Source organism: Passer domesticus, chromosome 10 (assembly GCF_036417665.1).
Source record: "Passer domesticus isolate bPasDom1 chromosome 10, bPasDom1.hap1, whole genome shotgun sequence".
NCBI classification, from domain to species: domain Eukaryota; kingdom Metazoa; phylum Chordata; class Aves; order Passeriformes; family Passeridae; genus Passer; species Passer domesticus.
The window spans coordinates 17337747-17362105 of record NC_087483.1 but is presented as its reverse complement, the minus strand read 5'-3'; the positions used below and the strand labels follow the sequence as shown (position 1 = coordinate 17362105).

Sequence of the window (24359 nt, the reverse complement as noted above, 5' to 3'; positions counted from 1 at the left end):
GATGCTAAAATTCCCCTTTTTTAGTAACTTTCAGGGAAAAAGAAGAAAAAACCTCAAACATAACTTACATTCCTGTCACTCATTTTCTCTATGTAGCAAGTAAAGCTCATTCATTTTATATGCAAATTAAACTCTTGGCAATATGTAAACTCTTTCACATATGTAATGCATGAGCTAAATATGTAATTATCAAGCTGTGAAGTCTGCATGAACATTTCAAAAAGAACCCCAAACGCCAAAAGTCTCTCTGCTGAGGTCTGTTGATGTCTTGTCTGTTGAAGGTCTGTCTTGCTTGTTTGGCACTTTGAATTTATTTATTTATTTATTTATTTATTACTTTAATGTTTGCAATTTAAATAGTTTATTGACTCCTGTGGAACAAACTCTTCTAAAGATCTTCAAGTTAGACAAGAATAATTGAACAAGCTCTCACCCTTATGAGGGCTTTCACGTCCCAAGAGAGCAGATGGGACCTCTCCCTAAAGACCTCATCACAAGAACCCCCACCAAATGGTACTTAGCTAAACTCTAAAGGACAAAAGGAAATAATCATAGCAAAACATAAAAAAGGAAACAAGCTCCCTCAGACTCTCACAGCAGTGTGCAAGCTGCTTCTTTTTTTATGTTTGTGTCCTGGCCTTATCAGAGCTAAGGAACAACAAAGATTCTTCTTTGTGGCCAGCTGGGAGCTGGTGTTGAAATTTTGAAAGCAGTTATTAAAATAAAAGTTAGTTACCTGCATTGACAAAGGGGATCCCATCATATGGGACATACTGAGATTTCCACATCAACCGTGTGGCGGGTTTGGCTGGGCTTGGAGACTGGCGCGTGCCCCACACGCTCTGTGTCTGCTGCTTGTGGAGCGTGAGCACGCTCTCTAACTCTGCCTCGCTCACACAATAGCCGCGGTACGAGTCCCCAATTCTCTGCATGGAAAGGACGGGAAATAATAGGATTATTCACCCAGCTGACTGCTCAGCACTACACGAGGAAACGAAAGCAGTCAGGGACTCCGGCAGGTGAGAACACAGGCCCAGATTTTTGGCATTCTGTGGTTTTTGGCATTCCATGTTTTTTGGGGATTCCCCACAGTAGTATCCTCATAAAGAGATTTATCACAGGATCTAACAGAAGAGCAGTCCCCACTGAGGTCAGGAATTTTTCAGCCAACCAAAACCCTAAGAACATCAAGAACCCCTGAAAAGGCTACAGTCACTGTCAACTCTGATTTCCAGAGGACAACTTCACTCCTGTGATTTACCCCCAACACACACATCAGTTGCAGTCACTCACTACACAAATTACTATTAGATGACGTTTTTTACTTGACTTCCATAGAGGATCCCTGAATCACTAATAATTGTTTCTGCATCTATTGCAACACACACGCTGCACTGAGCTGGAGCAGAATGCACCTGCCCATACCACCAGTAACTGTCTCAGCTATTCAGTGCAGTAACTCTGAACTGAATGTCTCACACAACATCCCTCCCAGCCTTCGAGGCACTCTTGATTCTCAGCATTACACAGAAACATACTATACCAGATTTGCCATGGGCAAACTGATGACAGTTTCAATGATCTCTGCTAATGTCTGGGCAAATCCACAAAAACTGCATGTAACTTGACTCAAGGAAGTTTTCCAGCTACTCAGTAGTTGCTACTCCAGCTACTCAGTAGTTATCCAACTACTCAGTTCCATCACAGTCCGTTAGGCGCTGGTCTGCAAAGGCCAGCCAGCAAGCAACAAAATTACTGGAACAGAGAAGAACTTTTTATCCAAACTCAGAATGCAACACTTGCTTCTGTTCATATGCAGTTGAAGGTCAGGCTGGCCAAGCAGCTGTAACAGCCAGAGTATTTGCCAGCTCAGTCTTAAAGTGTATCTGTGGGACAAACACATGGTGAATGAGTACTAAGGTCTGATAGATTTGTTTTGTCACCTTCAGCGATAGAACAGCCAGATGTTTAAATAATACTGACAGCAAAAGAGCAACAGCGTCTCTCCAAGATTATCACACAGATACCTTAGCAGCAACTGCTTAAAACCTGCCTCACACTCATCTAAGAGAAACAGAATGTCTGTGGTCAGCAAGACCTGAAGTCAACAAGAAGATCTTGTGAATGAACAGGACCAGCACAGTGCTGCTGCTGGTGCAAGGCCAGACACGCAGGGCTGTGTGTGCACTGGGTGTGAGCCACTGAGACACGAGCTGCTCACACCTCAGAGCTCACTGCTCTGCAGGCACTGCTGCAGCAGCTAAGCAGGTCTGCACAGCCTGCACTCACACGGCTGTGGGAGCAAGGGACATTGGCAATTGTTTAGCTACAAGTTATAAATAATACTTCTGAACAAAATTTGATCTGAAAAATTCAGGAGAAGCAAAGTAGCCTGAGAAGTACCAGAACTTGTTTCTTCCCAGAAGTCTGGGATGTTGCCTTTCAGAAGAGGGATTACAGCACCACTGCACATAATAAATGCTGCAAAACCAGCTGGGCTTTTTTCCCATACCTTACACCTGTCACTAAAAATAGGTCATTGGTCTTATTCTAGAGAGATGAGAAGACTGACAAAACCATTGTAACAGAAAAGTAGCAAGAACAGTTAAGGAACTCTCCCCTATTCTGGCTTTTGCACAAGTTAGATCATTTTCCCTAAACTGGTGGAAAGGGAGGAGGAGGACAAGAAGAAAACCAAAGAGCATGTAAGATCTCTGCTTTCTACAGGCTTCACAGGCAGGAAAAAAATGGACAAACAAGACTACCTTCTTCAGACAAATAAATTAATTTTGTACAGTTAATGAATGCAGTTTTAAATTACATTTTATTTCAGTAGGCTGATACATGCAGGAAACGCATTCTGACCAGACCACTGAAAACTAAATATAAGTTGTTGAAATAAACTGTTTAAATTAACTCTGTAACAATGTAATTACCTTGAAGCAATCACATACTCTTCAGCCCTTTAACTCCAAGGTTCAAGTCAAAAAAGTTGAGTGATTCCTTCTTTCTCCCCTGGCCTTGCCTCAGCAAAGTACATAAAAGCTAACCCTAAAGTACACACACCAAGACTGCAGTTTTCCTTGAGGAAACTCCCAGCAGCAGGGCACCAGAGGCACTTTGCAGTCCAGACACAGCAAGTGTAAGCTGAACATTTCAAGGCAGCCAGCTTTTATTGCTCTGTGTTTGCCCACAGTATCAACTGCCAGAGGAGTCGCTGGCCTTTGGAATGCAGTGGCTTCACCTGCTGATACCTTGTGCAAGTCACAGAGACCACAAAACTGTTTTAAGCTTGTTTCAATTGTGGCAGACAAGTGAAAAAGTAGAGTTGCAAGCTGACATATTTACCAGCATCTCTCCAAACTGGATCTCCAAATTTCAGTAGGACCCTTCAATTCTGTTACTAATAACAAAATTTTTTGTCACCCCTGAAAGACAATTGACGCCTCAAAAAAATTCCAGTGTCTCTGGCCTGTGCCCAAAAAAAGGCACAATACATCCCAGCACTCTCTGGTGGATCAGGGAGGATTAATGCATACAGGCAACAGCTCTGCTGAACAGCAGAGGGAGGTATTTGTGTCCTCTGAACATATTCAAATAGACATTATTTCTATTTCCTTTTCTTTAAAAAGAAGAACTTTTCTATAAATGTCAATATGAATTCTAAACACAGCAGCTATTTCTTGTAATAGAGAGACAAAGCAGATCCTAAGTCCCCCGATAATGATACAAACAATAAATGATTCAGATCAGCCACATACAGGAAAGAATGTACCACATAGTGCTAAAAACACAGTGAACTTTATGAACTAACTGGCCAACTGAATTAAGCAGCTGATTCTGTAAAAATGGTATCTCCACCATGGAAGAATTCATGCTAAGAATTTTCTGACTTCTTAACATTTATGTGGACATAAGAGTGCACAGTACCACATGTATTAAATGAATTGCATAACATAAAAGGAACAGATGAATATATTTAATTTTAAAATTGCTTCTAAGCAGATACAGAAAGAAATTAAATTTCTAGGTCCCTCAAACTGCAACTTCTAGTTATCAGTGGCCAAGCCAACAGAAAAAAAAAACAGTGGTAGAGATATTAGAGATATCTAAAGAGATTAGGCAGCTATAGAGTATGAGCTTCCCTTTTAAAAAGTATTAAGAGAAAGTAAAATAAACATCTGTCAGGAAGAGTCAGGCAGCAGGAGGAAGGGGTCACTGATCTCTCAAGAAACTTCACATCTCCCCTCCCTTCCTGTTAAGGGATGTATGATGCATTCTAGCTGCTGATAGCATCCTAGTCATCAGGACAGTTCTGCAAACATCTAACAATATGCAAAAAGGAAGAGTTCTGTTTAAGTCAAAAGCCATCACAGAAGATAAAGACACAGTATTTTTTAACAAAAGAGGAAACAAGCACTTGCTAGGACAAAAAATAAAAATCAGCAATAATATCTAAAATAGGAATCCTTAGTGAAATATTGATATTAGGGTGTGTTAAGTCTCAGACTTGACACTGGCCAATCACATGGATTTTGATTTCTACGTGATAACACAAACCACATGAACAGCTGCAGAAGTTAGCAAAGTTTGCACTGTTGGTCAACAGAAAACCCTAACATGGCACACAACAGCTTTTCCCACCACTACAAGGTATCAGGTTTTCAGCAACATTTCTTTTAATTCAGGAGCAGTTGATGGTCAGTTATTCTAAAATTCTCAAAATAGAGAGGGATTTCACAGCATCTTATGTGTTTAACTGTGCTAGCAGTACCAGTGCTGTATACCAAGAAGCTTGAACACTTCTACAGCTATGAATTCTCCCTTTCAAGGAACAGGAACACTACCTCAGAGCTAGATGATAAAACGTTAAGTCAGAATTCTTTGTGGCCCACCTCACAGTTCCTGAGACGGCGTGCCCATGCAGGCGTATTTAGTGGCAATGGCTGAAGAGGGATTGGAAAAGAATCTTCCACTACCCTGAAAAAAAATAATAGAAGTCTATACAGACATTCAGAAAAGCAACAACTTGGTCTAAACTACAAAAAAGATCAAATCAGTGTATTATGTAGAACCCTAGAGCGTATGATCAAGCTATGGATATTGTATCAACATGCCTTAAAAACCTGTGGTTTTCATTTTCGTATTCTACTTCATTGTTAAAATAATTTACACTGAGTAAAAATATAAAAAAACCCAACTGGTTTCTACATTCAAGTCCTCCAAACATTCAGTACACTGTGGCTTCATAACTTCTCTTCCATGGTAATTTTGTGATAACCATTGCAAAAAGAAACTGCAAGAAAAAAAGGCAGTGCTAACAGTGGATCAAAGTGATTGTTCATCCCTTTAACCCCTGACCTACCTGGTGGTTGCTTTTTTTGATAGGGTGAGAGATGCCTGTGGATGTAGAATGTAACTGCTGGCACTGTCTGCTATGGAAGCCACCACCACAGTCTGCAGGTTCCCATCACCACACTTCTCTTCTGAAACATCTTTACAAAAAAACCAGCAGCTTCCTGGTTAATAACTGAATGTAGAATGGGGAAAACAAGCTATGATTAAACTTTGTGTGTTGTTAAAGCAAGCCTTTTGACGTAGGAAAGGAGTTTTATAGATGATAAAGCAGTCTAATAGCTCTGAATCAGTGCTCAAACTCCTGGCACACATATGAAAATACACTTGATAAGGCTGCTTATATTTAAGGACTTTGGTAATTGTGCTACTGCTTATGAATCCTTCCACAACGAGGCAAACAATCAGAACAACTTGCAAATTACCCTGCTTCCAGGAATCCATACAGGATTGCACAAGTATTTTGTTCAGCTGCAAGTCACATACTGGTTGCTTTTAAAACAAGAAAGAAATGAGGTAATGATACTGTGTTGTACTTAGAAAAGAACACTTAAACAAGAAAAACAGGCCTCTTGTAATTGAATCTGACATGCTGTTAGAACAAATGTTTTAGCCTTTCTTGGTAATAGGGAGCAATCCTCAAGCCAAAAATTGCTCTTAGATTGAAGCCTGTGTGTACAGTTAAACAAAAACAAAATGGAAAACTGTGAAAGCAGACGTTCAATATTTTGGTCTCAACATAAACACAGGTCTCTTTAGATGAGGTCTCTTTAGATGAGGGATTTTTGCCCTTCAGTTATGAAAGCTTCTTTCCCTCATCCAGAGAGAGTGGTAAGCTATTGACACAGTACAGAAATGGATCCACACAAAGCTCCATAAGAAGATTCCTAAGTGTGCACTTGGATTAACAGCACTCTGGCTCAAAGCACTGGTTCCTCCTACAGAGACATGCCCTCAAGACACTACAGGCTACTCTGAAGTCTGCACCATTCTGTGCATTACCACCATGTGCAGACAAGTGAAACTCAGGAGCTGACAGGCCACTCTCCTTTCTCTTTCAACTCCACAGTAAACTGCTGACTAGTCGCCCCAACTGTCTATTAAAGACCAAATCACTACAAAGTCTTTTACACAGTCTCTAGAAAAAACCAACAAAAACCCTGTATGACAAAATGACACCTGTAGTACTGTTGTAGAACATGTATTCAAATACTATCAGACTGAGCCTCACATTGAGAAATAAAAAATGGAAATGCAAAACTTTATTATTTCAACTTAGTGCTTACAAAGAGTAGCAGCAATTATTTTGTAACTAAAGGTTGCCAGTCAGCTTTACAGTAATGTAAGATTCTGCTGTAACCAAGTCCAGTTATACCCCTGCAAGAGCTGGAGAGGGAGGGAAGGTTGAGCATTAGGGTAGGAACAAGTCTTTCAATGCAAGGTCAGGAAAACCTACTGCAACCCTAAGTGAAAAGAGCTAGATCACTACTTGAATGCCAAATCTTTCTTCTATCCACCCAGCACCAGGACTCTATTCTTATTCTGAGCTATCATTCCACAGGAACACTTCACCAGTGCTCAAATTTTGAGAACTTTATAGAGAGAATGAAAAAACAGTTTAAAAAACATTTGAGAATTTAACCAAATGTGACCACCTCATTCTCAGTCTCACTCTGTGAATGCAACCTAGTACACAGTGTTTTGCCATCCAGCAAGGATTGCAGATAAATAAACAGTGCTGTCAGATTTCAGTATGCCCATTTTTTAGAGAAAACCTTAAAATTTGAGATTCTAGTTGTGTATCTCAGCACATGCTTAAAATGTGACAACTAACACATTCCAATGAATGGAAAGTTACACCTTATTTTCTTTGACTGGAACCTGAATTTCTACATAAATGACTAATTCCTGGCTTCACAGAAGATGCATCATCACCAGTGAACAGAAGATTTAATGTTCTTCTGGCCTGTCTGCACTACAGGAATTAACTACTTCATTCACAATGAAGTAAACAAATACTGAAAATTTGAAGCTGATAGTACAGCTGATGACACAAATATCCTTATTAAAGGTAAATAAGGCAAGAAACAACTCTGTGCTTGATATCTATCCATCACATACCCTTCAGAAAGGGGGCATAATAGCTCTCATAAGCTTTCATAAGACCTTTGCCCAACAGAAAATGTGGTGTGTGAGGCACCAGATTCACAATCAGAAAGCAGATTCAGGATGTATTTTGTCTTATAACTAAGAAAAGGAAACAAGGTGCTTTAAAAGACCATGGAGGATGAGCTTAGTCACAGGAGCACAAACCCTCAAGTCCCACAGGTTAAACTCACCCTGCGTGCTGGTCACATCCAGAAGCTGACCTGGAGGAATAATCACTTGAGTCACTCCTGGCTGGGCAGAAGGAATGACATGCAGCACCTGTCCATTTTCTGACTGGCTGGCAACAATCATCTGTAAGACAATCACACAGAAGCATGAACGTCTCTAGTTTGTATGGTGATCATGCAGCATGACTGGCTTTGATTATTACCAGAACAGAAAATATTTTGCTTAGAGTTAAGGCCTGTATATCTACTTGACTTCACATAATAAGAACACTGCCTCTTTATTGTCAGTTTCTTAAAGTTACTTTCCCCTTTCAAAACAGGCCTTTAATTAAAGAAAGGAAAAAAAGAAAAAAACAAACCAGTACTTTACCTGATTCTACAATGAATTACACATTTATTTGAAACTGACAACTCTGTTATTAGACACAAACACCTGAAAGCCATTCATAGTTTGATTCCCTGTAACTCCATTCATGGACTAGCAGAACTAATAGTAACATAAAAATTGTGACCTTTACTTCTAAGAAACTGACCTCTATGGGCAGCATTTCATGCAAAAGCGGAGAGAAGAAAAGCTCCAAGGCTTAAAAAAACTAGACAAATTAAATCACATGGGATTCTGAAAAACTTCAACAACTCCTTATGGTATATTTATATAGGAGACAATTAGGCAGGACTCCAGGTGAGAGAGTTACCTTTTTTACAAAATAGCTGTTACAAATTACAAAGCAACATTTTAAGAAAATTAATTGAGGGCTGAGGGAAAGGTGAAACATAATGACTTATCTTACTGCTAATCTTACTGAAAACCAGAGACTTATCCAGGGGATATAGAGAAAGCAGCAGCATAGAAATACAAGATCTTATCACACTGCAGCATCCAGGCTCGATACTGACAAAAACCATCAATTTAAAATTAGTAATGGCTGCAGACAGGATTTGCCTACGTGAAGAAGAACAACTGGAGCATGAACTGTACCACTGAAAAGTTCCACCTTGTTGCTAGAGATAAAGTCTGAATCAGCTGTTGCTACAAGCCACGGTGTAAGAAAGTTCTTCAAAGAGCCCCCTGATCTGTGAACACAGCCCAGGCCCGTCTGCAGACACACTCACCATGGGTGCACCGGGCCCTCGCAGCGGCTGCAGCTCACACAGGGGCTGCCTGGGCTGCTCGGCCAGGTGGAACTCCTCGGCAGAGCGGGACCGTGGCTGGGGCGGCCGCGCCGGCACAGCCGATGCCGGAGGACTGCCCGGGAGGGACACTGCGATGGGCAGGGCTGGGGGAGAGTCGCTCTGGCCAAACAACAGATCCCTGGAATCCATGCACGTCAGTTGCTTTCACAGGGGAAAAACAGTAAAATGTACTTTGAGCAGCAACTTCTACAAAGGAAAAAAAAAAAAAAAAAGAAAAGAACATTTAAAACCAGTGTGCCATACTGTATACTCGGAAAAGCTCTTGTCCTTCTGGATCAAGAGGCTAACACTAGCAGTTCTACTTTTGTTTTCTATTTCCATGCTGAAAATTATTCATATCCCTGCTTCCTAGAACAAAATCTCTCTACTAAGACAAAAGAAAATTCCTTTTGCTCAAAATCTGCTCCCCAAAACCACGTATCACTTTAAAACACCTCAAGTCTGCCTAGAAACTGAGAAGACTTATACCAAAAACAAAATTGCAAAATATTCACCAACTTGATTTGACTTCAGAAGAAATCCTAGATACTATCCACTTGGCCTTTCCATACATGCATTTAGCTATGAAGAAACAAAATCTCTGCACATTTTGAAAATTCTTTACCACAGAAGAACCACAAGCAAGACAACCTCCGATCAAGGCCAAGAATTGTACAACAGAAGGCCAAGAAACAGATTTTCAGAACCAATGCCATTTTCATTAAATTTAAGAGCACAGGCACAAATATCTTGTTGAAAATCTGACAACACAAAATATTAAGCATGTAAAAATAATGGAAAAATAGGCAGTCCTTGTGTACAATAACATGTCAAGGTGTCATTTGGCCAATGCAAGAAGGGCTGCAATTTGTTGTATTTCTTGCAGCAACTGCACAAACAACTCTGACATTTTTGAGACAAAAATTAATACACTACAAACCAAAGAATGAGCAAAAGTGTTTCTAAATTTTATCTAAAGTCACATTTGATCTAAACAACCCCATCAAAAAATCTGCAGGTATAAATCCTCTGTGCTGAAACTGTCTACTGTGAACTTCATCAGAAAAGCAGCACCAAACAAATGGCACCTGTTGTGTTAAAGACGTTGTGCAGAGACCATAAGCACACAAGTAAACCTGAATGACATTTTATGTTAGAAAAACAATCTGCAGAAGAGCAGTGATGCACAGAAATCTCCCCAAATAAGAAGATCTGGCAATATCTGATAAAAAATACACTAAAGACTCCTTTCCCTCAGTACATACACAGGTGTCCTGTGTCCCTGGACTCTTTATTTGTCACACTTGGTCACTAAGCAATGCCACCTCATTTTCACCTGTTCTGAACCTCTCCTACTCCAACACATTCATAAAGCATTCTTTTTTAAAGGGCTAACAAAATAAAAGATGCATTTCTTCAGCACTGTAGCAGGATATAATTACTGAAGGTTGTCATTACATGTAACGTCTAGATATTCATAGTTCAAAACTCAATGGCACAGGAATTCAAGGGAAGAATGCACATTCTTTAAAGACACGATGTATTATTCTAAAGGCAAGAAAAAACCCCTGCATTGATGAAACAGCATATTTGAAACTCATCAGAGCAGATGTAAAGGAAGCTTCTACAAGGACAAAGCATTCATACCTCACCTGAAATACCTGATCATTTGTTTCTGACTCTCCTGTACCATTACAGCTGCCTATGAACAAATCATTAGATCCTTCCATAGCAGTATCATGGTCAGCTCCACTCTCTTCCATTACAAGGTGACCTGAAAAAGTTATAAAAGTTCATTTTAGCCTTCTGCCAGATTGCCACAGCTGTTGTCTTCAGGTCTTACAAATTTAATGTTACAAGTTCTAACGCTGTTGCAAGATAACAGCAAAGTTCTCAAGAAATCCTGGCCTCCTTATCACATTATTAGTCACTGCAGAAAAATTCCAATGTGTTGCTCCAGGAGTACAGCTTAGCTTTTTATATGAGACAATTTGCCTGATTTGTCATTGCATACACAGATACAAAACACACATACACCCTCCCACGATTTTCATCTGAATATGTCCAAAAGCACAGAACTACCAACCACACACATGCAGAGAACACTTGATATTTAAGCACATGCCAGCAGTGCTTTATAAATACATTAGTCACCTTCTTCCAGAACCACCAGACAGAATTTGCATTATGCAACTCTGCCATGCAGACATCTTGAAGCAAATCAATTTGTTTTAAAGGCTTATAAGACAGCATATAAAAGAAATAACATTACTATTGTTAGTCTACAGTTATATGCTTTGGGCAGAAAAAAACCACCAGATATGTAAAACAAAATTTGGCATTAATCCCATGGTGAAAGACAAAAAGACAGAGTTCCCAGCACTTCAGAGATCTACCTCCTATCCCAAAAGAAGCTCCAAGATACTCAGGTGCCCATCACAACCTTCAAACAGACAGATAATGTTGGACAGTGAATTGGCACACCCACAGGACAATGCTCTCACACACACAGCACACCCTTGAAGGCAGCAACCAATCCCAAACATTCACAAGCAGCAGGACAAAATGACAATGAATTTGGCAAAACCTGACAAGAGTTTACACATATAAGAGTACACACACAACATACCCAACTGAATAGAAGAAAACTCAACTTCTGTAATTTGGGATGAAGGAGGGGGAAGGGTGGTCACGATTTTTCCCTTCAGTATTTTATTTTAAAGACAAGCTGCATTATATTAGCACATGACTCCTACCAGCTGCATCTTCTTCACCACACCACGCAAGTAAATTCCTCAAGATGGACCTTCTTGGCTGTGGTATCTCAGCTGTTTACAGCTTTTGCAAGGAGACTGTAAAAGGCTAGAGAGTAACTGCGAAAGAACTGTACAACTCTTAAAGCACAGATTTATTCTGCTTTGCAAAGGTATAAAGGACACAAAGGCAAAGTAACCCCACATCTCCTTGGCTTTTGAAGCTGAATAAAGCATCCTGCTGATACAAACAACATTGAGAAGTTAAGCAGCTCATATGCTCAATATATTAATACTTTAATCTAAAGCAGATTTATTTTTCCATTCAATTTTCAAGTGATGACACTCCAGACCAAGTTCCAAATGAAGTTAGCTCATGTTTACCAAATATTTTTGAGCTTTGGGTCTGAGAACAATTATAAGATGTTTCAGTTAAAATGTCTGAAGCATCTTAGCAGCAAATGAAAAAAAAAAAAAAGCAGAAAACTAGATTTCATCATCACTCAACCATTTCCTCTAAGTTCAAAGATGTAAAGAAGAGACAGCAGTTTCACAAAAGCAGCACATTTAGTTCTTTGAGATAAACTGAGTTTGTTCCAGACACTGATGACACGTACTGTGAACATGCTGGAACCCAGCAACAGAACACAAGGACAGCTCTACAGGGACAGACCAATGACCCCGGCAGCCCAACATCCTGTATCTAACAATAACAAAGCTCAGGGGAAAAAATCCATCAGTAAGGTGATATTTATCCAGCTTCCTTTCATAGCAGCCCAGAAACACCTGAAGTTTTATATCTGTGTTTAAAATAATCCCCATGGTACAATTTTGCCCCGTGATTTCGTCTAATCACTGCTGTAACCCAGGCAAGCCACTGGCACACACATCACTTGGAAAATCAACTTCATGGTTTAACCAGCCAGGTTTCATTAACCTAAGTGCTTGTGTGCAACCACAGAGATTATTATTTTTTCTTAAAGAAATATGCTTCTACAGAGGTGTACAAGTACATGCACAGTTAAGGGATCTTATAGTTGTATAAATATTGCTGACCAAGTCCCCAAACAGGAGAGTTAAATCCTGTATATTTATATACACATAAATACATATGTATTGGGATATTTTGTCATGAACATGTAAATAACATATCTCTGCATAAACATTAAGTGAGCACCATAAAAATTCTCACTGTAACACCAGGGTATCACACATTTAACAGCTGGCTGAAGGAGAAATGTGGAAGTTTAATGTTAGTGTACAGTGGGAACAAGAGCTGCATGCTCAAAGCACACAGGCAGTTCTCTATGCCTGAGCTTTAGCCTTAACACAACTCCATCCCCACCACTCTATAGGCTGCTTCCCGAGTCCAGCATTCCAGGGCCATTTCCAACAGCTGGGTTAGTGTAGTTTAATGCCACAGTTCTATTTCCTCCACCCTGCTTCCATTTGGGAAGCACTTTTCTCAAATAAAGGGAAATCTATGGCCATTGCAGTCCCAGGTTCACCTCTACAAAGACAGCAAGCAGCCACAGAAATTGCTACCACAGGCAAACATGATAACCATCGTGAGCACTGCGTGCAGGGTGTTGGTTATACTTAACAGAAAATACACGCAGTTGAATGCTTCACCATCAGTCTCTTTTGGGCTTTCTGCAAGGTGTTGCAGAGGTTTTGTACGAAGACTTTGGATAACTGCATAGCTCACAGCAATCAAAATTTGCTGTCTGAAAAAGCTCCCTCTGAGGGCATTTCTCTACAGCCATTCACAGCAGCACAAATTCACAAGGGCACGAATTACAGTAAAACGTATCAGGGAGGAAATTAGGGCACAGTGACACTCCCCAGTAAAGGGGTTACAATTAGCTTTGTCAACTTGTACCAGGTTTGAGATTTAGCATTATCTCTGTCACGGAAGAGGAGGCAGATGCCGTTAAAATACAGAGAAGGTCTGGGGACTCACACTTAAAAGGCTGCTCAAAGCAGTTTTTTGGTAGGCAACGGCAATAACTGGAAAACGCACCTGTGTCAATTTCGCTGACAACGTTAAGTCTGTGAAATATGCTTAAGAAACAGATGAGATTTCCGAGTCTCACGAAACAGCAACACCCAACACCCGCCCGCTCCGAAAACCGAGTCTCAGGGAATCCCAGCTGCTCCCCAGAGACCACGAAGGACTGTCAAAAAGGTGGGGGAAAAACGATACAAACGGCGCCGGCACACGGCATGTCCTCACACAAGCAGCCTTCTCCCAAAACACCAAACTCACTTACAGCTTCTTTTTAAGTCCACCGCGCGCTGGGTTTATTACTTCTAGCAGGCAGTTTATTGGGGGTGTGTCGCTTGACAAGCAGAGAAGCACAACCCGAGTGCCTCCAAGCACACTGCAGTGACCCCGGCCGCCACAGGGCACAGCCCGGCGCGGCCCCAGGAGCGGCTCCCGCAGCTGTGAGGGACCCGGAACGCGCCCCAGCCCTCAGGAGCGCGGAGGGCGCCTCAGCCCGCACCCGGCGCGCCCCTCGGCACCGCAGCCCCGCGGCGGGGCGGCGGAAAACACCGGCCGGGCTCCCGTCGCGGCGGCCCGGGGGGAGATGCCGGAGCCGCGTTACCGCACCTGGGCTCGGCTCCCGCAGCCCCGCCGCCATGCGCGCCTCCGCTCCGCGCACGCGCGCCCGCCCTCCGCGCGGCGCGGGGCGGGGGCGCGCGGGGGGCGCCGGGAAGGCGGCGGCGCGCGGGCTCTCGGGAGCGCGGCGGGCGGGCGGTGCGCGGTCCCGCGGGGGGCGCGGCCGGGGCGCGCCGCGACACGTGGCCGGGGCCGGGGCCGGGACAGCGACAGCGACAGCGGCGATGGCGCAGCTCACGGCGCGGTTCCGCACCGAGAACCGCAGGTGAGCGGCCTCCCCTCCCGGGCCGGGGCTGGGTTCGGGAGCGCGGGGGGCGCAGAGGCGGTAACGGAGCGCTGTGCCCGCAGGTTCGCCGTGGAGGATGTGCCCTTCTCGGTGCCTGCCACCTCCGAGACCACCGACCTCAGCCAGCTCATCAACAAGCTGCTGGCCGCGGCGCACGGTAGGTCCTGGTGTCCCGGGCCGGGCCGCGCCTGAAGCGCTGCGCGCAGCGGCGCTGCCGGGCGCTGCCGGGCTGGAATTCCGCGCGTGCCCCGCGCCGCAGCAGCGGGCATGGGGGTGTTGTCCAAAACCTGGCACAAGAGCTAGTGAAACCAGAGGTTTCGTTTTTATAGCAGCCTTTAAGAAAACCTCCGCTATTCTGTCGGTGCTGAAATGGGCCTGCTGACTTGAAAGATGAGCTGGGGAAAGACACTTGTCCGATGTTGTTGGAAAATCCCATTTTCCATAAGAAACTGGGTCAGTGGTATTATACCCTGCTTCTTGAACCTTTTGCAAGTTGCTTTCAACCCATGGCATTGCAAACAATCTTGACCAGAAAACTGGTGCACTGTGCAGTGCTTCTGCCAAAATGCTGAGCCTTTGTCATTTATGCCATTACAAAGGGAGAAATATGAACCAAAAGTTCTTAGGATTTTCCAGGGCTCTAGCTGGTAGTAACAAGTGACAAGATCCCTACAGAACAGTCAGGAAGCACCGCTGGGGTTCGATTACACAGAGCTACAGAGAAAATACAATAAGAAGCAAACGACTCTTTAAACCCCAACAGCAAATTTTCCTTCCTCTTAACTTAAACAGTACTGTGGAAGTAATGGGCTGCCCACTTAAAACTGGGAGAAGAAGCCAATTGGTTGGGGTTTTTGTTCTTGTTGTCATTTATTTTGGGGTTTTGGGGGTTGTTTATGTTTGGGGTATTTTAAACTCTTCCTGGTTCCATTTTCCTGAATCAGTCACAAAATTAGGCCATTCTTGATGGTATCAAATAAGTAGTGACACCTGAACATTGATTTTTCCCAATTTGTTTCAGCGGATCACAAGTATGTGGAATTTGACTTCCTTATCAATGGCCAGTTCTTGCGACTGCCGCTGGTCACACACATGGAAATGGAAAATATTTCCACAGTAAGTCATACTCTGTCCCCCTTTCTTGGGCAGAAGAACACTTCACCAGTTTACTTCAATCTGATTTTGTATCACACTGTCGGCTAGGTAGATTTCCTTGCTCAGTTTCATTTATTTTCTTAAATCCATTATGAACTGCAGTGATTAGAGACTACAGACAGAGCAGTGCAAGGAATGTTATCCAATCTGTTGTCTCTGTACAGTACAGAGGGGAAATTCTTCTCTTATTCAGTTCATCATTAATACATTTTTGTCTCCTATTTTGGGGGATAATGGGGATGTTTAATGTTACTTCTAGAAAATGTTGCAGTGGTTTTGTATTAGTAAATATAGAAGAAGAGGAATGTAAGAAGACTGAAATAATTTGCTTTTGCTTCCAGCTTGGTATTAATAGTAATTTGATAAAAACTACTATTAAAGAAATGTAATTCACACTTTTTTTTCGAACTGCTTTTGTTCTGCTGATGTGGTGAAGGATTTGGATACCAAGACCTTTGCTCAATAAACTTGTATATTTGTGCCACACAACAGTTAAATTTTGCTGTTGGTGATTCAAAAAACCAAAACCATGCTGCATCACTAAATAAGTATTTTGTCTGTGAGCTCAGGAAGAAGTGGTGGAAATAGAGTATGTGGAGAAATACATGGCCCCTCAGCCAGAAGAATGCATCTTCCATGATGACTGGATCAGTTCTGTCCAAGCCACTGAAGAATGGTACCACACTAAGCCAGTTCTAAGTTTTGTCTTGCTTATTCATGTTCCTCCCTGGTATCAAATAGAGCAGTATTTTCTCTTTAATAATCCCTTGGGTGGGGTTTTTTTCCCTCTTTGCTTTATTTTTTTTTTAACCTGTCAAGTCAGTGAGCTACTTGCTTTTGTAAGCTGTTCACTTGTTACGCTGTCACAACAGTGACTTTTAACACAGGTAGAAAACAGCTAGAGACACTGAACTTGAGATACTGCTTATACAAAGGAACAAAACAAATGCTGTTTAGTATCATCCTTTTTCTTAAAAGAATACAAGTTTTCCTCATTACTCTTTTTTGCTTAAACCCTTGACTTCCAACATGACACCCAGCAACAAATAGAATGGCATACCTTTCTGCAGAGATTTTCCTGAAAAAAAAGCCAAAGAGTCATAATTACCTTTTTCTACTGTATTTTCACATTTATTTCCCAATCGACTAGATAATGTTCATATATTAAGTAGAGATTTGAAAATGCTTTGAGAACCTCTGGCAACATACTAAAACTAACAAGTTTTGAATTATATAAATTATATAAGGGATCTTAAGTCCCACCAACCAGAACATGCAGTATTCTCACTGCTTGTCTTTGTAGCCTGTACTCTTGGCATCCCAGTTGCTAGGCATTAATGAAGCTTTGCTCTGTAGCAAAAAGATATTTTTTCCTCTTTGAAGCTATTTCTTTTAAACCAGTTACTCTGTTAATAGTTTTGCCAAGTTTCTGGCTGAGGCTTTATTTCATGAAAAGACTTGTTGGTGTTAAAGACAAAGATGTTTCCCATGCTGTACCCTGTAGGATATTAACTGGCTGCTATGACCAGACTGCTCGGATCTGGTCTGTGGAAGGAAAATCCATCACGACAATAGCTGGGCACACAGAAGTAGTCAAGGATGTGGCCTGGGTGAAGCAAGGTCAGTATGTATAGCAGGGGAATAGTAGTAGTTTGATTTACTGGGGGAGAAATGTTAGCATTCCTTAACTAGAAATATTTAAATGTCTAAATGTAACTATTTCAATCTGTCAGGGGTGTAAGAAATTAAGTCATGGTGTACATAAAATAGTCCTTTGACAATAATGAATATAGTTACTTTAAGATGGTTGTTGTCTATCCACCTTGCAGTCTCCATTAGCAAATACTGGTGTATATGTAGTTATATAATTGTACTTGCAGGGTAAGTGAGGTAAACTGAAGTACATACAACTTTCTGTCTATCTGCTATTTCTTCTAGGATTAGAATAATTATTTGTAAATACTTTGGAAAGCTGAGTGTAACTTTTTTCTTCCTCAGATAGTTTATCGTGCCTGTTACTCAGTGCTTCCATGGACCAAACTGTCCTGCTCTGGGAGTGGAACGTGGAGAAAAACAAAGTGAAAGCCCTTCACTGCTGCAGGGGACACGCTGGCAGTGTCGAGTCTGTGGCTGTTGATTGTACAAGAACCAAAGTGAGTGACTTCTGGAATGAAACCTTGTGTTCTGGGATTTAGCAGCCTGTACCTCAGAAATCCTGGTTTTGTCCTTGTATGGGTATTCATCATCATCATTTTATGACACGGTGATAATTTTACAGTCTTGTGATAAGTAGTGGTTATTGAGGATTAAGAGTGTCACATCAATGCTAAGCTGTAGAATCACAAAATCATTTCATTTAGAAAACAAGTTAAAATTTTAAGTGCATTTTACCTTAAATGCATGAGAAGTATATGCTATAATGAAGTATTTTCAAATTTGACCTGAATTTTTGCAGTGGTTTTGGTGGGAAAAAAATTTCCAGGAAAAAGCAGGTGGTAAAAAGGTTCTTTCCCTTCACCCAGAAATTCAGCAGTTATGAGCACTCCCACCAAAGGTGGAGTCATTGCCCAGTTTGACTCAATATCAGACACGTTAAAGTCAAACTTTTTTGGTGCTGAAGGAAATAGGTATTTTGTAGATATTTTTTCCTACAAAGGAAGTAAAAAGAATAATTTGATGTATGCCAAACATTCGGGGGGGGATTTTAGGAGCCCAGCACTGTTACTTGTGTGTTGTAGCCCATTTTTCAAGCAGGTCTCTCTTCCAAGGCTGTCTGGATCAACATTTAATGAATATTTCTGTTCATACAGTTCTGCAGTGGATCCTGGGATAAGATGTTAAAGATCTGGTCTGCAGGTAAGATGTAAGTTTGTAAGGGGATACATCACTATGCTGAGTTACTGGTTTGGTTAATTACACAGTTTCAGATCTTGTTATCAGCTGCATGATGGTTGTAGGCACCATAAATATGGGGATTTGCTTAATTACTTACGTGGAGATGGAATTCAAAATCTGTAGCTCAAGTCTGCTTGTCTTCTGTTCCAGTACCTACAGATGAAGAGGATGAAATGGAAGAAGCAGCTAACAGACCACGGAAAAAGCAGAAAACAGAACAGCTTGGACTAACAAGGGTAAGATGAGCTCTGGGTTTGTCCAGGATTTTTCTTTAGAAGTGTAGCCACAACAAATAATTTCTCTTTGCTGAAGGTGACTTTAAAACTGCTGGTATGTCTCAGGATGATCAGACTCTTTTATTTGTTTGATAACTTACTCAAATCTGTCCCCATTCAATTCTAGACTCCCCTGGCAACCCTCTCTGGCCACACAGAAGCCATCTCCTCTGTGCTGTGGTCAGATGCTGAAGAAATTTGCAGCGCATCGTGGGACCACACCATTAAACTCTGGGATGCTGAGACTGGAGATCTCAAATCAACTTTGGTGAGAGCATTCAGCATCTGGCTGTAGGTTCAGCTGAAGTCCAGCTCAGAGAAAGAGAAAAAGCTGTGTAAAATAGTATCTCCTGTCTTAGTTACTATTCTCTTTCCTGACAGACAGGAAACAAAGTGTTCAACTCTGTCTCCTACTCACCCCTGTGTCGGCGCCTTGCATCAGGGAGCACTGACAGACATATCAGGCTCTGGGATCCTCGCAGCAAAGGTGAGCTTAGACATGCATGCTCTCAAAGATGTTCTTCAAAATCAGAACTTTGTCCTGTCCAGAGACATCTCACAAACTCTTCTGGTCCCTCTGCTTGAAACCAGCCATTTGGGGGCTTTTATTAAATACAAAGCTTACATCTATTTTCTGTATTCTGATGCACTTGTTTTAATGTCTTACCTAATAATTTAGAAATTTTTTTTTTAAGCTTACTAATGAATGTTCAACTGTGCAGTTGCAGAATGGATTTTTTTGTAAGGTTCAGACTGAGGCTGGCCTGATAACCAAAAGTGAAACTAGTCACTTGGACATGGTACCATATTTCATCAACAGGTGGAATAACAGATATTAGGACGAGCCTATCAGATTTATTTTCATAGACACATTTCATAGAATGGTCTGGGTTGGAAAGGACCTTAAAGATCATCTAGTTCCAACCCTCCTGCTCTGGGCAGGGACTCCTACCAAAACAGATTGCTCAGAGCCCACCCAGCCTGGCCTTGGACACATCTCTTTTTGTAGGCTCTGTTCAGGTACTGGAAGGCCACAAATTGTGAATAACATTTACTTGTTTGGCTTCTGTAAATCTAATCCAAAGTTCACTAGCATATTACATGTTGATAATAAAAGTTGGGGGTTTTTGTTGACTTTAAAAAAAAAATCTTTGAAAAAGAAGTTTAGTCACAAGCAAAATACATTTTAAATGGTTTCAGGTTGGTTTCTTTTTTGTTTGATTTGGTTTCTTCCCCAGAACTTGTATGGCTTACATTTTTGTTCACTTTATTTAGAGTTCACTTAACACTTAACTTGAACTGCAATTGCACTGGATTTTGTACACATCTTCAAAGTGCTGGTTTCAGCATCTGCTGATGTCTGTGTTTTTTCCTCTTTCCATTCAGATGGCTCCTTGGTTCTCCTGTCTCTGACTTCTCACACAGGCTGGGTGACATCTGTGAAGTGGTCACCTACCCACGAGCATCAGCTGATCTCTGGTTCTCTGGACAACATTGTGAAGCTTTGGGACACAAGGAGGTAAAATAAACCTGGGTTTGTTGCTGTGCAAAGGCATGGAAACTTACAGGGTGAGCTACCTCTCATAAATAGCAAAAGCAGTCAGACATTCAGTGGAAACACCTGTGGCATTTGTGAAAACCCTCTAGGTTTGGAAGTTAACCACATAATAAAAGGCAGAAAAACACTAAAATACTTGTAGTCAACCACAGGGAAAACATATGCTGTTGAGCAGCATCTACACATGGAAGAAGGAAGCTATAATAAATTCTTCCCAAAAACTGATTGAATTTCAGTCTCAGAGTTGTTTGCAAGCAGATGAAAAATGTTGCTGCTTTTGTCTTTGGGGCTGTAGGAGAGGATAATACTGATGTGATTTGCTCTGGGGAAAGGAGAGGAAGCATCACAGATGGTCAATGTCTGTACTCTTTCAAAGTGTTTATAACTGCTTGATCACATCTGTTTGATAGCATTGGGATAGCATTGCTCCCTGGGACCAGTTGTTGTCTGTGATTGCTCACATAACTTCAAACCTGTTTTTCACTAGTTGCAAAGCTCCTCTGTATGACTTGGCTGCTCACGAAGACAAGGTTTTGTGTGTGGACTGGACAGAAGCAGGGGTAAGAATCTGAAGAGCAAGTTACTTGATTTATATGCATGATGTTTAAGAAGAGAGCTAAAAGCAGTGATGGGCTGTTACCTCCTTATGCCTGAGGCTAGAAGAGAACAGGCAGTTGCAGTTGTGCTGTGTTTGATGTCTGGGTGGAGATGGCCCAGGCACTGCAGCATGTCCCCACACTGTGCACAGGGGCAGGGTGGGAGCAGTAGCTCTGTGGCTTTAACTGAGTGTTACAGTGATATTCCAGACAAGGAGAGATGAAAGGAGCACTGCAGCTTACTCAGGAAACACTTGTTCCAAGGTAACCTCCTGCCACTGGTACCAAAGCATGAAGTGAGGTTTGGGCATGGCAGTCAGTGCATGGTGAGGGGGAAACTGTAATCCTTTAGAGCAAGCTGTTTAAAATTACCAAAAACCCCCATTCTGTGAATGTTCAAGATTCTCAGTGTGGCTCCTGTTCACTGTAAAAGTCAGGAAAAGCTTTAGCAGCTTTCCTACACAAGTTTCACTTCTAATTTTAAGAGGAGAGTAAGAGACAAAGTTGCTTCTGCACTTTGATTCCAGAATTTAGTCATGCATTAACAGTTCATTATTCACTCCTGCTTTTTATAAAGGAAAGAAAAATTGAGTCCTTGACTTCTGTGTACTTATTTTGCTTAGTTCTGATATTAATCACAGTTTCCTTCTCTCATCAGCTGTTACTGAGTGGAGGAGCAGACAACAAACTGTATTGCTACAGATACCCAGCTACAGCCTCTGATGTTGGGGCATGAAGGTCAACAGCCAGAAGATTTTTAAAAAAAAAAAAAAACAAAGATTTTTGCAGCAGTTGCTCTCTATTAGCAGCTCTATACAAGCAATTCTGAAGAAAGGAGGAGTTTATTGCTCAGAGAGCTGTTCCTGCTTTTGTATTGGTAACCTTCATCCATATTGGTCACAGAAAAATAGCAAAGCCCAAATGGGATTCATGTGAAACAAAGCAAAGGTCATTTCCTCCCTTTTTGATGGCTTTGAATTAACATCTTTTAAATTGCTGTTTGTATAGCCCTTTTAATAAGAAGTAAACTCTTCACTGATATTACAGAAAAACTACTCAATGACTAAATTATTTTTTGAGTTTACCTGCTTTATGTTGGGAAAAAATAAAGCTTTTATCAACAGTTCATTGGTTTAGTGTGTCATTTCAGATAAAAATGAGATTTCAGCTCTCTTCTCAGTCTGGCTGTTGGCAGTTCTTATGATTTAATCCTTAATTAAGAACCCAGGCTTCTTTCTAGGATGAAGACTTGGTATGTGTGCAGTATAAATAGCATACATTTATATGATGATATACAGGAACTTGACAGATTTATCAGCAGATGAAATATTCCATATTTTAGTGGCTCATAAATTAGGGTTGTAGATTATGAGAATGCCAGCCTTGTACCACAGTACTTGTGCTGCAGTACCACTAATGTGGTGTCTTGGACCTAAGAATGTGTAAAAACAATGGTGGATCACACAGAGAAGGCAGAAGTAGAAGTAATTTGCTCTTACAAAGAACAGATAGAAAAAGTTGCACTAGCTTTTGGATTGATAGAGGATAAGCACTACTCAAACATGCTCAATTTCTCTGCTGGTGGTTTTGCTTTGAGTTCAGCATTCAAATGCAAAAGCTTTGCTGCAGCATGTTAGGTTACATACATGTGGTATTCAACCAGCACCCTGTTAAACTGTGGAGACCACACTTGAATATCCTCACCAATGTCTTGGCTTTCAATCAGTGTAACACCTGACACTAACAAGACAAATGCTTAAATTAATAATTTTTCTTTGAAGAGTGGGAACTCTGACCTCCAGGTTTATAATACAGACATATATATCATTATATATAGACTATATATATATATATATACTACATATATAGTTCTGAGTAAGGAGTTTTAAGAAATATCAAAGAGCAAAGCTGGTGAAAATGGCAAAGGACAGGGGAAAGATCTTTGATCCCTTTGCTCTGCAAGTGAAGTACAACTAACAACTTATATGCCTATGTCTGAAGACTCATGAAAGCAAGGTAAATAAGCTTAATATGGCTTTCTTGCCTTCCCAGAAAGATTTGTGAAACACTTTTTAAAAAAGATCATGTTACCTGAAGTGTCAGCTTATCTTAGACTAATACTATTTAGGCTCAAGCAAACCCAGTGGCATTAGTTGTTTTAGTTTCAGTGAACTCCATGAGATCTACTATTACCTGTAAAAAAATACACAGAATGTATCTAAAAAGGTAGGTTTTGATAGACCACAGTGAAAAGCAGGAGCATTTTTCATTTTTATACCCTCCTCTGGTCTGGAAAAGTACTGTGGCAAAGGAACAGCCAAAGAAGGAACTAAGTAAACCATATTAACATGAAGTGATACCACTGTAAGGACAAGATATTTTTGGAATATATCTGTATTACCACTGTCCATAAGTTATCCTGAAACCAAGACATTTTACATTTGGCTGACAGTTCTTTCAATAACCTGTAATCTTAAATAAAATGTTTTAATAAGAATTTCCTTTTGAACATGCAGTCCTTCAATTTAAAATAATCATGTGAAATTACAGTGATCAACATGAGTTGATTTTAAAACTGCAGAACTGAGTCAAAAACATGGTAATCCAGAATCAATGTGCTGATGGTGACTCTACTCACAAAAAATACTTTTTTCCTCCCCTGAAAGCTACTTCTGCATATTCCTAGTGCCCTAGCAGCATAATACAAAACAGTAAAGAATTTTTATGTACTAATTGCCAGTTTTGCTTAAGCATAAACGTGATTCTACAAGTGAGGGGAATAAGGACAATAATCAGCTACTGGAAGATTGACCTACTTTTGGTTTTGTATCGATGGGAGGTGGGGGTTGGTTTGTTTTTGAGAGGCTGTGCAATACACATTGTTCTATTTCTGTCTTTCATTCTGCACTGACACCTGGCACAAACTGTCCACCAGCACACGTGTGCTGCCTCTAAACACAGTTCAAACTCCACCATGCACTGACACACATTAAAAGCATTAGCTCAAGACAAGGTTTCACCTGCTTGGTGCCTGGCTTAGTGTCACATTTGCATTTTCTGTTCATGTGTTTCCTTTTACCCAGCTGGCTCTTTCAGCTTTCTTCTTGCTTTGAGAATTTCGTCTTTGCTTCTGGATGGCTGCCATCCTTCCCTACAGCCAGCCCTGGCAGAGCACTGGTTTTCCTCTCTTGTTGGCATTTGGTTAATTTTTTTAATCTCAGTCTTCTCTCAACCGGGAGATTGAATAAAAACAAGGGAAGGGGGAAGGAAACATTAAGTAAAGTAAATATTCCAGTGACACACAACCTGGTGTGTGGATAATGTGGACACAGGAGTTTGGGCCAACAATGCAGA

The 24359-nt window shown here is 41.2% G+C and overlaps 2 protein-coding genes across 18 annotated transcripts in view; one reads left to right on the top strand and one right to left on the bottom strand.

Moving 5' to 3' along the window:
• The window catches only part of CARF (calcium responsive transcription factor), a 35427-nt gene extending 21115 nt beyond the window's left edge, over positions 1-14312 (bottom strand). For 12 of the 17 annotated variants that reach the window (XR_010369118.1, XR_010369120.1, XR_010369119.1 and 9 more), the window contains exons 1-7: positions 13891-14259; positions 10517-10638; positions 8805-9071; positions 7695-7815; positions 5366-5495; positions 4896-4980; positions 737-926 (exon numbers count right to left, since the gene is read on the bottom strand). Coding sequence is in view for 1 of the 17 variants with exons in the window: in XM_064434098.1 (XP_064290168.1) it covers positions 737-926; positions 4896-4980; positions 5366-5495; positions 7695-7815; positions 8805-9014 (736 nt within the window). In the remaining 16 variants the exon portion in view is untranslated. Of the gene's footprint in view, positions 1-736; positions 927-4895; positions 4981-5365; positions 5496-7694; positions 7816-8804; positions 9072-10516; positions 10639-13640; positions 13660-13890 lie in introns of those variants that run through there. The other 5 variants (XR_010369108.1, XR_010369112.1, XR_010369111.1 and 2 more) reach the window with 5 other exon arrangements.
• Positions 14313-14319: 7 nt separating this feature from the next.
• On the top strand, positions 14320-22131 carry WDR12 (WD repeat domain 12). Its single transcript, XM_064434100.1, has 13 exons — positions 14320-14505; positions 14589-14683; positions 15548-15642; positions 16251-16357; positions 17186-17301; positions 17680-17834; positions 18492-18537; positions 18727-18812; positions 18979-19119; positions 19233-19338; positions 20238-20370; positions 20897-20969; positions 21664-22131. The coding sequence occupies exons 1-13, from the start codon at positions 14465-14467 to the stop codon at positions 21739-21741; spliced, it is 1272 nt and encodes a 423-aa protein (XP_064290170.1). The 5' UTR covers positions 14320-14464; the 3' UTR covers positions 21742-22131.
• The last annotated feature ends 2228 nt before the right edge of the window (positions 22132-24359 follow it).